The sequence below is a fragment of the Zalophus californianus genome, chromosome 3 (genome assembly GCF_009762305.2).
Source record: "Zalophus californianus isolate mZalCal1 chromosome 3, mZalCal1.pri.v2, whole genome shotgun sequence".
NCBI classification, from domain to species: Eukaryota; Metazoa; Chordata; class Mammalia; order Carnivora; family Otariidae; genus Zalophus; species Zalophus californianus.
This window is the reverse complement of record NC_045597.1, coordinates 92,463,387-92,478,524: the sequence shown is the minus strand read 5'-3', so window position 1 is coordinate 92,478,524 and position 15,138 is coordinate 92,463,387. Positions and strand designations below refer to the sequence as shown.

At 44.1% G+C, this 15,138-nt stretch overlaps 1 protein-coding gene across 12 annotated transcripts in view; it reads right to left on the bottom strand.

Moving 5' to 3' along the window:
- Nucleotides 1-15,138, bottom strand: part of CLASP1 (cytoplasmic linker associated protein 1) — a 260,558-nt gene that overhangs the window by 29,528 nt on the left and 215,892 nt on the right. For all 12 annotated transcript variants that reach the window (XM_035726556.1, XM_035726557.1, XM_027588558.2 and 9 more), the window contains 3 exons: nt 7,317-7,467; nt 2,790-3,036; nt 81-271 (listed from right to left, as the gene is read on the bottom strand). In XM_035726556.1, the coding sequence (XP_035582449.1) occupies nt 81-271; nt 2,790-3,036; nt 7,317-7,467 (589 nt within the window). The remainder of the gene's footprint in view (nt 1-80; nt 272-2,789; nt 3,037-7,316; nt 7,468-15,138) is intronic.

Below are 15,138 nucleotides of genomic sequence, written 5' to 3'. Positions count from 1 at the left end.
TAGAGAAAGTAAAGCTGAAGCCAAACTCAAGGAGAACAGGACTCAAGGGGGGACACATAAGGACGAGGAAAGAGCCTCACGTCTTTGTCCCCAAGCGTCTCCAGCAGCAGGAGCAAAATGGTCTTGAAGTGTTCCTCCCAGACGCCGAGGCTGTCTTCCCGGGTGATCTTGAGCAGCTCCAGCAGGGCACCTTTCCGTTCCTCCACCCGCTCGTTGTGGTTGGACAGCTCCTTCAGCAGGTCGGCCACCAAGTCAGAATGGTCAATGGGTACTGGGGAGACACCGAGACAAGTCACATCACAAGGGAAGCCCCGGCTGGGGACGCGCCCCCAGAGATGCTCAACCTCCCCTCCAATGGCTCCCCGTCTCCCAGAGGCAGCTTCTCCTCCATCCCTGCTGCCATGCCCTCCACCCTGCTTTGAACCACCTCACTCTCTACACCCTCAGCAGGCCACCTCCCCAGCTGTGAAAAGAGAGATGTGAGAACAGGCGTCAAGTACTGATTATCTACGTCTTTAACCCTTCCTTACCGTCTTTTGCCCCCTCCCATTTCAGATAAATGGGAGGAACCATCTAATAGGCCCTCCTCTACGGTCTTCCTTCCCCAAGTCTATCCCCAGCGCAGCAGTCCGAAGTCGGGCCGCCACCGGACAGGCCCCTCCCGCTATCACACCCACCAAAGCACGCACATTTTCCTCAGGGCCCTCCTCACCGTCACATCTGATCCTCTGACATCCCTTCCCTGCCCCAATATCCAGAGCTTAGTAACCAGCACAGCAAACAAATACTAACCAAGATGTTTAGACTATTCTTGGACTATTTACAGACTAAACTTGCCAACCAAGATCACTTAGCAAAATCACTCGCAGGGACTTCAACCATGGAAGACCATCCTTTCTCTTCCCATGTTCTTTCAAGAGACCTCAACTCTGAACAGTCCCTTTCAACACAAAGGATGAAAAGGCAAAGACGAATCATTAGAAACTACTTAAATTTGTATTTGCATACTTTTCTTTTTTAGCATCTAAGAGAGGGGAACACACACACAGGAAGTTTGAAATGTTAAAGAACTTGATCTTTCCCCCCTGCATTCCCACCTTTCTCTTTGAGCCTTTTTTTTTCCTTTAAGCCTTTTAGTATACAGATGGTGAAAAGATAACTACCAACACCCAGCCCAATCTCTATTCTATCTTAAACGAGAGCTACAAATGGGTTAACTTAAATGAGTTATCAATTCTATGAGCAATGAAAGGAAACAGCTCCCTATTCCATGAAAGGACAATGCATAATAACCATCATACCCCTAGCCCACGGCCCCGGAAACACACACTAGGATCCCTTGGGAATTTAAGGAGCCGATACCCACTGGCAATCAGCAAGTAAGAGCCAGGGGATGTGCCTTGAGACAACTGAAGGACTTCACTGCTGTCTTAGGATCCCATCACTGTCTGAGCCACTGAGAGAGCACAGTTGCCCTTCTTCTTTTTTTAAAAGTAGGCTCCACATCTAACGTGGGCTTGAACTCACGACCCTGAGATTAAGAGTTGCACGCTCTGCTGACTGAGTCAGGGAGCCAGCCAGGCGGCCCCCAGTCTTCCTTCTTTCGTATCCCCAATGAAACCAGCATCTGCTCTAGTGTGGCACTCCCCTATTTCCAGGGCCACTGTGATAAGTCTGTTTCCCCTGACAGGACTTGAGTTCTCTGAGGCCAGGGACTGTGTCTCATTTGCCTCCTTCTCCCCAGCAAGCTACACAGTTCATTACACACAGTGAATGCTGTTTAGAGTTCTAATTTAGGGTTCTGATTTCATTCTCCATTCAAAATTAAAACACAAAAGGTTTGGAAACAAAGAGAATATATATAATTTAAAAAAAAATGACTATTAAGTGAACATGACAATCAGGTGAAAAGGAAATAATTAAGTTCCTGATGAAAATACCATCACACCAACGCATACTTGACTCACTTATTACTCAATAATGGATAATGGGTCTTAACACAAGTGTCAGAAAACAAAACAAGACAGACTAGTTCTGTTCCATGCCAAGTATATTTTGGGACAAGTAATTCAATCTCTCCGAACCCTTAGATTCTTAATCTGTGAAATGGGAATAATCCCCTCTATCTCATTAGATATACAGGTAAAACACTGAGTTCAGCAGCAAGCACATGGTAACACAGGAGCTCAGTATGTGCCAGATTCCCTCTCTCCAAACCACAGGACAGAAGTCAACCTAAAGCAGCTCCAGGGAGACCTGGTTAAAATGCCGGTGACAGAAGAAGGGAGCCTCTCAGTGGTTGCTACAGGATCGTACTTCCACAGCTCAGGGCTGGGAGAGTGCGCAGCAGGGGCCTCTGCTCCCCAACAGTAGTAGCTAACTGCTACTCCTCTCGTGCTTCTGACCTCCACTCAGGCCCCGGCTCCTCGGGGAAGACTTCCCTCATGGACACAGCTGACCTGCCTTCACTGCACAGTGTCATAGCTCCAAGTTCTGGTGAGCTGTGTGACTCCGATTTCATGACTGCCTCTGGGAGGAGGCTGTAAGCTCTCGGGGGGCAGGCACTGTGCATACTTTCGCCCACGGTTGTGCCTTCCATGCCTAAGCACAAGGTAGGAGAGCTCAGTGAGCAGCTGCTGAGTGAGAGGCTAACCAGAACAGACCCAGTACGTCCATTTAGGTTTGCCCTGTCGGCCCAGAGCTGCTCTGACAAGAGGAGAAAGCCCCACAGGAAGCACTTTTGGATGGGCGGGGGGGGGGGGAACGGAATCAAGTGAAGAAAGACGAACCGTCTCGAAGCTGCTCCATGTCATCATCAAACACGGCCTCCTTCAGAGCTGTCTTGTCATAGGTGTTGATGGTGTCGGAGTAGGGGTACGGATTGTAGTCTCGCACCCGCGGCCCTGGGAAGGCGCGTGGAGGCTGGGTGTTGAGGAGGGACGTCTTGTTATCCAGAGCTGTTCTGCCTCCTTCCACCACATCGCTGCCTCCCCGGCCCTCTGTGGCAGGCGAGGCAACTCCACCATCGCGGGACACCTGCAGCACAGCACATGGTCAGTTCCTGCTTAGGAATTTTAACAAACTCTTCCTTTAACTTTTCACAAGTATTAGGAGAGCCAGATTTTGCACTTGAAATCTGGCCACCGACAGAAAGATAGTGACTAGGATTTCAATCTGCAAACATCTAATTCATAAACTACTGTACCGGGAACCGAACATGCTTACGTTTTCACCCCTTCATTCATTCATTCACACGTAAAGTCTGTTTTACTTTGTACTCGGTGATGACTTTTAACCAAACATTTCTCCAGGAATCTCATGTGCCAGCACTGCCGCCATCATTTCCTCACGGACAGCAGGATTTTCTCAGTGATGCCTTGACACAACACCAATGTGAGATGCTCCCCCGAAGACCACCACAAGATCTAAAGCAGCCCAACCATCCAGGATATCCTTCTATATATTTCCCCAAAGCCAAACAATGCTTACTAATCCCTAGCAATGGAGAACTCTGTATCCGAGAGGCCAATCACCCCCTGGACACCTGTGACTCTCAGCTGGGCTTTATGCTGGGTCAAAGAATAGGCTTTGCTGTTATTTCCTGAAACTTTTTCTTCCTAATATATTCTGAGACTTGTCCTTAACAAATTAAACCCTTGGTGTCCTTTGGCCCTTGTGTCATGTTCCTGACTCCCCCCTCACTCCCAGGGGGTCCCTTCTCCTGAGAAGCACTGACCGGCCTGTCTGGCTCCCTTTGCAGGGCGGCAGTATAACCAAGCTAGTGTGGGCCAACTGCCAGGAGCAAAGCAAAACCCTCACTTTCCTCACCCCCACCATCTGACTATGTAACCATGGTAGAGCCATCTCTAGGCAGCCAGACCACACTGGGTGATTGCTGTGGCACGTGTCTGACTTGTATCTGTGCTGCTGACAAGATACATGTCCTTCACTTTGTGCTTATGCATTTTTTAAAATTGTGGCCAAAAAAAAAAAGCCAGTTTAAAATTGTGGCAAAATACACAAAGATCATTGTAATGATTTAATTCACAGGTGTACAATGCAGTGACATTAGAGACAGTCAAGATGCTGTATAACCATGACCACTACATTGTATGTTGGGCAAACCTTTTCATCTTCCCCAACCAAAATTCTGTACCCAGTAAATAACAACTCCCCACCCCTCCTGGCTCTGGTCACCCCTATTCTACTTTCTGTCTCTGAATTATTTCACTTGGTCTAAGCAAGGTCCATTCATGTTGTAACATGCGTCAATATTGCATTCCTTTTTATGGCTGAATACTCCTCCACTGGATGCATCTATCGCATTCTCTTTATCCATTTATCTGCTGGACACTTGACTGCTTCTCTACCGTTTGGTTACCGTGAAGGATGCTATCACGGACACTGGGGTACAAGTATCTGTCCCAGTCCCTTCTTCTAATGCTTTTGGACACACACCTAGTGGTACTGCTGGGATGCATCTGGTTTTTAACACCACCAAAAACTATTTTCTGCTAACTGTTAAGATGTCAAAAGGATATATAATCCATGGGTAGACCTGAACAAAATAAGACTTTGGGCTTTTCTTGCGGTAGGAAGATGATTCACGGACAATTTAATTTTTTTCTCCTTGTAACTCTCTTCTCAAAGTAAAACACATACTATCACAATGAAAAAACTTAGGAGAAAGGGTTTAAAAAACTTCAGACATTTTAAAAATAAAGCTAACCCCCATCCTAATTCTAATTCACTTTTAACAAAAACCAAAAGAAAAGATCTTCCTTTTTAAAGTTGTGTATTACCCCCATCTTTCCCTTCCCGCAGACTGCGTGGAGTGGGAATCAGAGTATACACGCCCACATATTTTGCTTTCCTCGCAGTGTAAGCATGTCCCATGCAAACACTGTCTGTAACCACGATGTTTACTCACACCACTATTTCCATTTGTGTTCTAATAAGATTTACTCAACTATTCCCCTTCTACTTTTTCAATGTTTCTGGGTTTTGTTATAGATAATGCTGAGATAAACTACACTGTAAATAACTTTCTTTCCTTTTGCCGAGTTTGTTATTTAGCGTAGATTGTCAAAAGTTATATTACGGATAAAAGATATGAAACTTAAAATCACTCAGGCTGAGGGGCACCTGGGTGGGTCCATCAGTTAAGTGTCTGACTCTTGGTTTTGGCTCAGGTCATGATCTCAGGGTCATGAGATCAAGCCCCATGTTGGGCTCTGAGCTGATCGTGGAGCATGCTTAGGATTCTCTCTCTTCTTCTGCCCCTTCACCCCCTACCCACCCACCCCCATCACTCACTCTATCTCTCTTAAAAAAACAAAACAAAACACTTATGCTAAATTTACTAAGCTCCAAAGCAACTGTATCAAGTTCCCATGCCACCAATATTCTACTAGTTCTTTTTTTTTTTTAAGATTTTATTTATTTGAGAGAGTGAGAGAGAGAGAGAGCACATGAGAGGGGGAGGGTCAGAGGGAGAAGCAGACTCCCTGCTGAGCAGGGAGCCCGATGCGGGACTCGATCCCCGGGACTCCAGGATCATGACCTGAGCCGAAGGCAGTCGCTTAACCAACTGAGCCACCCAGGCGCCCTATTCTACTAGTTCTTTATATCCTTTTTAGCATTAAATATTTTAATTTCTACTCGAAACAAAGTGGAACAATTTAGAAGTAAAGTTGAACCTCAAAGGTATGCTTACCATATTTCTGTAATCACTCATAAAGATGGACTTTTTCCCACATGTTGAACGTTTTCATTGCTGCTTTTGGGAACCATCTTCCCAGTGGATCTGACATTCATCCTTACAGATGTCTGTCTTATTAGACTGAGTCACTTATCAAGCCAAAGAGACATACCAGTTCCCAAATCTTTCACACTTAATGCATTTTTATATCCACTGTGGTCTTTGCTAACGCTCTGATCATCAAGCAGCTAAGATGTTGAATTTTGAGCCTGCTCAATAATTCAATTTCCACTTGGTCATATTTAATGCAGCTAGGAAAAAAAAAAAATCCAATGGAGCCCTTTCACTCCACATCTGACTGATCCCTCTCCTTGGCTTGAAGGTCCTTCCCAAAAGTTTTCCTTAAGTTCTCTGACACCACACTATCCTGGTCTCCCACACAATAACCTGTAGCTTTTCTTTCAACTCCTTTTCTTCCATCTTTCCATTAGTGTTGATGATCCTTTGGACTTTGTCCTTACCCTTTACTTGGTTGATTTCACTCACCTTTTAGTTATCGTCAAGCCAACTAGTCAATGCCTCTCAAATCTCTATCCCCAGCCTGAACGGCCAGCCTAAACTCCAGACTGGTACCTGCAAAGGCCTACGGGATACATATGCTCAGATATTCCACAGGTCCCTCAAGTCACATACATTCAAAACCGAATTCACTGTGTTCCAAAGGGGATGACATACATTTTTTCTCTCCTTCTAGGATATTATCTCACTACACTGCCCCAGCACTTAAGAGTCCTAGGCAGAGACTTCTGACTCTAGTATTTCAGCTCATGCCCTCCCCAACCCTACTTCCTCCAGAGGCATTCTTTGTGACAGTAATCTTTCTAAAATATAAGTGTGACCATGCCGCTTCCCTGGTTAAAAAATCCTTCAAAGACTCTCCATTGACCCCAGAGTAAAGTTAAGACACTGGCGGAAAAGTCCCCTGGGTGTGAATGCCCTTCCTGAGCCAACCTCTGCAGCCTCTTCCCCAAACCTCGCCACCCACATGATATGCCCACTCTCTCCACAGCAGCCACCCACAAAGGGAAATCATGCCATGCCCACTGCCATCTCCCTGCTTTCTCACAGGGTCTCCCTCCTATTTGTCCAAACTCCCTTTGACCCTTTGCTTCATGCACCTCCAAGGCTGCAAACATCTCTCCTGCTGACCCTTCCTGAGCACCAAGACTGGTCCAGCATGTCTCTTCAGTACTGAGCCCTGACCACTCCCCACCACACCACTGATTTCCCACGGATCTGCCTCCCTCTGCATGAGACTAGAGCTTCCAGAAAGCCACGATGGTGTCTGATTCAGGCCTACTATTTTTATCACGTCACAGGACCAAAAATATGTCCGGGATAAACAAAAGCAAACAGGGGAGAAAAAGGCAGTTTACATTTTTCACAGACAGCTGAGAGTTACTCAAAATTTTATAAAGTTACCTTGGGCCTCTTAAAATAATATTATTCTAACTGCAAGATAAAAATAATGGTGAAGTTCAGTATTCACGGTGGTCAACCTTCAGAATTATCACTTAACTGAAATACTGTTCTCTGCTAGCCTGGGGATACTTACAATATCACAGTCCTTCTTGCCATCTCGTTTAATTGGCTCATTCAGATCCTCTTGGCTTCGAAAACTAAACTTTTCAATGGCTTCCGTAACTCCACGCAGAGAACTATAAATTTCTTCCGAGTTCAGGTTCTCTGTATCATACTCCAGCATGCTAAAGATCAAAAATAGTGTGTTTCTTAAATTGAAGCATATGAAGTATTTGAGCTATGGGCATAAATTACTTTCAGTGGTTTATGGAGTAAGGTGTGATTATAGTTTTATATCTTTAGGTGACTTGGGATGAAAAGGAGACACCTTCTGTTAGAGCACCACCACTGGACAATTATCCGTGTCGTCAAACCAGGCCCCAAACACACTACACCGGCACTCGGTAAGAACCAGTGGGGAACAGCAATAACCACAAGAATGCAAGAACTCAAAGGGTGACAACTGGTGACAATGCACGAGGTAATGAAAGTGGAAAAATAACTTTCATATCTTGAAGATGGAAACGAGGAGTCTGGTTGTTACTGGTCTCAAATGTACAAACAGATTAAAAGGGACGGGCGTTTCAAATTAAAGCTAGTATTACAAGCAAGTTTCGGAGGAGCAAAGCAAATGACCTCACAAGACGGGGTTATGCTTACCAGTATTAGAAACTTGTGAAATAAAACCCTACATTCAAAAATGATTCCAAGTCAGATCCACCCTACCGAAAGGCTCCGGACTGTCTCTCGTGCCATCTAACCCAGGCACTTGCTGTGAATACCAACTCTTCCAAGATGCTTATGTTTATGTGTTTTATAATAAAAACAGATCTTCTACAGAGAAGTTACATTCCTAGATGGATGTCTAAAAGTATTTCAAAAAGCAAGAAATATTTGTCCCTTACAGAATAGTAATGTCAACTATTGTTCTTTTAGTTGGCCGTGCAGAGAAAAACATGAAACAGAACAAAAGTCCCACAGAGCCTTCAGGTATAATGCAGTGTGTCAACAAGCAGCCTTTAGAGGTCTGAAAAGTGCACTGAAACGTGGTCCTAAGAACAAAACCCACCACGGTCCCTCACTAAGAATATCACAGACAAGCACAGGATAAAGCACAGCATAAAGAAAGTTCAAGACAAGAAGCGACAGTCAACCAAGGACAAGTAAAAAAAAAAAAAAAACCCGTGTTTAAGTGTCACCTGTTTCAAGAAAATGTCAAGAGAAGATCAGATGAGTCAGTCTAACTGAACTTATAGGAAGTCTTGAGCTATCCTGAGGATGGCTAGGGGACACTCAGAGAGTCCTTGGCTGTATACAAGTAAGCATTTGACAACACTATTAAAGACAAAAGAAAAGCACTCTTTCCATCTTCAAGAGAAGGAACTGAACCTAGACACTTGCGGGCAGGTACCTTTCCTATGGACAACACAACCAATCCCATACGTTCTCACAATGAGGTTAAGTTTCCTATAGCTTAAAAACAAGTAATATTTACTAAGCCCGCTCCCCTTTTCTTCTCTTTTTTTAAAGAGAATGGGCGGATGAGCAAGACAAGATCTGCACAGTTCTCATTTGGGAGTAGCCAGACCTCTGCTGGCTCGAGGCTGTAATGATCCAAGTGCTTTCCAAGGCTGGACAGGTTCTGCTGGGGCACAGCAGCTGAACTCACCCTTCAGAGATAGGAGCTATTTACCTAAAACTGCAACACTCGCCCAGAGAGAACCCATTCTTCTTTTCTGATGAATGAAAGAAAATCCATGCTCTAACTGTACTTGGAGAGCTCACAAAACTACACGCCAACTCAAAGACTAGCTCTGGCATCAAACACAAAAGAAATGTGAACGAACACGTTTACAGCTAAAATTCCAAAGTATATACTGACAGGAGGTGGACTAAAACACTTGAACAGAATTCAAGATTTCAACCCCTGCTAAGTTCATAAGGTTATCTGTCCATGAGGCAATATCCCTTTAATGTGAAGAAAGCATGACTGAGGAGCACAGGGGCTCCCGGCCCCTCCTTTCTAGAACACCACAATACCAGCTTACGTGGGAACAAAGGCATTTATACATCTGGCCAGTACACTATTTTTTATATATAAAAGCTGAGTATGACTCAAACAAAAAAATACGCATACAAGATGTAAAAAAGATGCCTTAAAATACTTTCAATCACGACAACCAAAAATAATAGCATAGCCCATGCAAAAGGAAAAAAAACAACAATGGAAAGAATGACAGATGGACAAGAGGAAGTCTGGCGGAACGTTCAGCTTTTTAAGGGATGTCACAATATTATTTTCCATATGTCGCTTCAGATAATGTTAGCTTTCACATAATTTCATCTCACTATGCGTACCCTGAGTGGTCTTAAAATACTTCACTGCAGTTCACAGAACTTTAGCATTACAGTAGCCTCTTTTCAAAATAATAAAAGGATCCTGCCAGTTAATGTTCCTCCTTCTTACTTTCAATTAATAATTAGGAGTACACATGCATTACCAAGTACAATCTGTGGTGACACTCTTTTTGGACTCACTAGCTTGAGGTCTGAAGTATCTCCTTGGTACGAAGCTAAAACTGTGAGCTCCAGGTGAGATAGTATCGTTTTTTCTAACAGGAAACAGGTAATGAACGCTACGTTCTTTGCTAGTTCATGTTTTGGCATCTGTTTTTTTCCAAATCAATGCCTATGAGCCCTCAGTTTTTAGGGGGAAGAAAGGAAATCCCCAAAGCAGTCCCTGGTGAATCACAGATACCGTGGTCCCAGCCAGCAGACCATAAGGGAGCACAGCAAGAGGGACGGCTTTTCCTATCAGAAGAGACTTGCTTAGGGACACCCCGGTCTGTCACCTGCCCCCATACTCTGTCTCGTTTTAGCTCAGGGACATAATCCTTGAGGTTAAAGGACAGCTCCTGGTCTTCTGTAAACACTGTGTTTGGACCCCAGAAAGGTTTCCTTAGAATTCTTTAGATTACAAACAGTTGCTCAATCGGTCAATAGTCACTGACCCAAGGTCAGGCCACGTCATCCAATACGGAGGCAGAATAGAGCTCTGAACTCACCCTGTTGTGAAGGATCCATATCGTGGATGGGGAGGTGCATGAGGTCAGGTCTCCAAGAATGGGGACACTAGAGACAGGAGGTTTGCTTTCTGAGATTTTCCTCTTTGTCATTTTGCAGGGAAAAGATACCAGGAATGGAATTAGGATATAATCATTCCTTGTTATGCAATCAATACGGTTTTGGCAGAAAGCAAAGAGACAAAGATTTCCTCTTATTTGTCGGTAACTGATGTGTTTTTCTAAACATAGAAGTCTCTTGTCAACGCTCTCTCCCTCCAATGGTCAACAGAAGTTATGGGTACTTATTAAAATTAGCTGTGCTATTGTGCACGCGTGAAAGATGATTCTGGAAACAAGATGCCCAATGGAAGGGAGTCTTGATGGCTGGATGGGAAAGTGGCTGGGGGTGGGGAAGCTCAGTGCCCATTAGGGCACACAGGTCAGTGTACGGGAACACAGTCAATAAGTGGACTTCTACTTTGAGGCATGGCTAACCTTTAAAAAAAAAAAGTTTAAGTACACTGACATGCTTTATTAACACTGATGACAGCAGCTGTCACATTGTTGCTGTGTCCTTGCCCTAACCTTGTGTATCTAGAAACAGTCATTACAGGGTTCTCTGTACTTGAGAAGTTACTCTTAAAACTCTGAGAGTTTCAAAGGGGAGATGTTGTTAAAACCTTTAGCTGATTTTATTAAAAATGTACAGCTTCACTGAGTTGAGGATACAAAGTAGGAATGTAAATCTGTGCAAAAGCCACCTACGAGGCATTCAGAAGTAACAGACCTTTTTCGGTTGTTTTCACCCTATCCTATCAGCGGGTACAAACTCATCTTACACAGCACAAAGACAGCTGGGCTGCCCCAGGCTCGTGCAATTACAGGCTTCTAGGGAAGGGTTCCTCGGATCTTTGGACCTTTATAATAACCACCTAAGAGACCTTCAAACAGGTATCTGTAGAAATCCGTGGCCCCTACTTTGTCCCACCGATTTACCATCTGTTTTAGATCTGAAGGAAGCCCCACCCTTCCTCTAGACTCATTAACCTCGTCACCTTCAACCAGGTGAGAATACCGACTGCGCTCCTTCCTAGGGGCAGGGCACACCAAGGAGATGTACTTCTCGGGCCTTCCCTTCAGGATCTGTGTCCTCTGACTCTCACCACATGGCAGTACATCATGCAAGAAATCAGTCCATATTGCCAACAGCGGGACTGGACGCTACAGGTACGGTTTGAGAAAGAGCAGGTCTCATTTGCTTCTGAGCGGGCATGCCTTGTCCTCCTGAGAAGAATACGAAGGAAACCGTGCCCCTGTGGCCTGCCTTGACTTCAGGGCATTGCCCCAGCACCTCTGGCGGAGCTCAGCTCTGCCGGGGCCAAAAGGCTTGCTCCCGTAGGTGCTGCTGGATTTGGTCAGTTGATGAACTGGTCATCTGTCCCTGTGACACAGCAGGAGTCATACTCATGCAGGTCAACAGAGATCATGCACCTGCTCACACTTCTCACCAAGGCTCTACTCCTGCTCGTCTAAGCCAGAGGCTTTCCAAAAGCCCTGAGACGACGCTGGAAATGCAATAATATTGTGACACCTCAGACAAGGTTAACAGGTAGCTTGTTACCTGGGAGAGTAAGAACGCCTGAGAGTCTTGTGGGAGGGAGCGGTGGGAATGGAGTTGGGCTGAGAAAAGGGAGGTGGGTGCTTCGATAGGCCATCGGCACTCCAACCCCACAAGCGACTGCAGTGATCAGAAGAGGAGAGTCAGAGAGAGACAAAACAAGGCAAAGGGGGGGGGGGGGGACAGGAGGGGACTGAGAGACACTATATCCTAAGTGTCTTCCAGTCTCCTCTTTCCTTGACCAAGCTCTGTCAAAGTTAACTGGAGCAAAATTTATACTTCACCATACAGAGAAAATGAACAAGGCTGGTTTTACAGTTTGGCCCTCAATAAGGCCACTTTATTCCTTTCCCTCTTGATCACGTGTTACATTTTTAAATCATGAGATTCCAAGTGTAAGAGTGTGTGAGTGTGTTTGTGTGTGTCTGCATTTGGGAAGGACATTACAAGTACTTCCATACAAATATGCATGGATGTTCAGTTTCAGATAATGCCATCAACTGTTTTACAAAGAGCCAAAGGAGGAATTTCGGGCCTTAAGTCAAATGGGACCCGAGGGACTACAGCAGGAAGACTCAGAGAACATGCCTTTCTGACCAAAGAACTCAAGCGGGGGACGATGTGCTCCCTGAGCCCGGGAACCGGGACAGGCAATTTCCTTCTGAAAAAGTAAGAGCACCACTAGAGGGCCAGAGCGCCAGGTCTCAAAACAACCCAATTCCCTGCTCATATCACCTGATTCGAGAAATAACTTATCGGAGAACACAGGCATCCCTCCTCACTCTGTAAATGCCGCTCAGTGGCCGGGGCCCGCAGAGGCCCCAACAGACATTCTAACAGCTGCTGCGATTCAGGAGAGCCACAGCCACTGTGAGAGGTGTGAGCCGACCTGGAAGGAAATGTGACCCCAGGCCCAGGGTGGTCCCCAGGGAGCAGCACTGCCTGAGGCTGGCAATCATCAGGGCCCTAAGAGCTAGTCTCTGCCAAAGATAGCTGTGGTCTCATTTTGTAAGGTAAGTGTGGAGAGGAGAGGTCACCACGGCACACGAGGGCCCACAGACTTTCTCTGAGTCCCACACTGAGTAGGGGTGGAGGTAACCAGAGGAACTCGGGTGACCATCTTGGCTGGAGCTCTGCTAACAGGCAGAACATAAAGTAGATGCACCCCTCCACTGCTTATGGGAGGCTGGGTCTCCCAATTAATCCCCACTTTGCTTCTATGGAAAATCTTGATCCTCTGATGCAATGGACTGTAAAATCCACCTAAAGTTACCCTTTACTGCTAGGGGTAACAGATGATCTGTTTTGTGTCATTCTACTCTAAAACACGTTTGCCAACAATGTACAGCAAGATGGGGGCAAGAACTGCCACCTACTTTCTGATCTCAAAGGGAACGGACATCATGGGATTTCTGAAGCCCCCTGCAACTCTTGTTTTTCATTTAACACAAATCACACTGGGTAAAATAAGCTAAAAAATATATATGCGTTGAATGATGAAAAACTCCAGGTTACAAACCTCCTCTCTAAATACCCAGTAGTATTTGTTTACTGCTGGGAATAAGGAGTAATTCTTCCCTCACACACACACAAAAAGCAATTTAATGGAATGTTTCACAAAGGTTTAACATGCTAGCTATGATTTTCTCTAAGACTACTGGGTTGATAAAAACAACTTCCTCACTAGGGTTTGTTTTGTTTTTTATTATTATGTTATGTTAATCACCATACATCATTAGTTTTTGATGTAGTGTTCCATGATTCATTGTTTGTAGGGTTGTTTTTTTTTTTAACTATCAAATTAGATTTGCTCATCATTTTAGAATATTTCCTTATTAACACACCATGATCTTAGTGTAGAATTTTTGGACTAAAAAAATACTAGTTCGTTTTGATACAAAAAAATTGGATTGAAAACAAACAACTGGTAACTTTTCCTCTTAAGAATAAAAAATTAACATATGTTTAAGATGATTCGAAAGAATGGCAGCTCACAGAAAGTAAATGCTTCAAGAGCACTGCTCAAAAAACCCTTGAGATTATATGTGGTAGAACTTGTCTATCGTCTCCTCAGGAATGGGGTAACCTAGTCCATTCTCCTATTTAATGCAAGTGTTCATAGTTTTTATAATCTTCCTGGTGAAAGTATGTGGCCTACTTTAATATTCCCAGTGATATAAAGACAGGAGGCCATTTTTCCTACTTCTGGACAGTTTTAGTTATGAGAAAAATCACTTCTACTGAGTTTAATTAAGTTGTTGACTAAGGCCATCTGGCTAGGTATGCCCTGACTGAGGGCACATTCGTTTAAAAAATAAAGAGGCCACACAATTAAATAATTCCCTAAAATGGAATTTGTTGGCAAGAAAACATTTAGGTCACACTTGGCTTTAATCTTGAAAATGATATTAATATTGAAAATAAACCTCTTCATTTCTTCCACCAACCGGCAAACCTGACAGTAAAAATTAAGGCCAGGCCAACTAAAAATGAATGGTGACTTGGAAAAGTAAAATTTTTAATAATCTGGGGATCCGTGAAGATCAATACTGTGCCAATTCTTAGCTCGGATGGATTACACCAGTGGCCTCCACCAGTCTTTTACTTAAGACTAGCAGTATATAGAATAAAAATACTTGAGTTTTACCTTTTGCTTATTACCTAAGGAATGTGCCACCCTAATAATGAAAGAACTAAAAGATAAGAAGTATGACCTGTGTATTATGGAAGAGATTTCCTAATTAATGGTGCAGAAGTATTACTTCTAGACAAAAGCAACCATTTACAGAGAATTCAAGCTTTCCACAAAATCCTGCCCCTGCCCTCCACCCAACACTGGACCCTGTAAGTCATATACTTTAGATACAGATATTAACATGAAAAAAAAAATAGTTGGTTGAGCCTCAGTCACACCTGGGGAAATTCAGACATATTTTCATTCACTTCTGATGTCAACTATCTAATTATAACAGCCTGCTAAAATCAGGACAACACAGACCAAACTTGGAGACGTGACATCATTCTTCATTCTACCTAAATATAGTACCAGGGAGATTTAGGGGGATTAGAAATAAGGCAATATAAACGTAGCATACTATAAGTATATAAAATACTTTGTTTCATCAAGAGAAAAATACAAATTTCATATGTTTCAATATTTATATGACAACTTG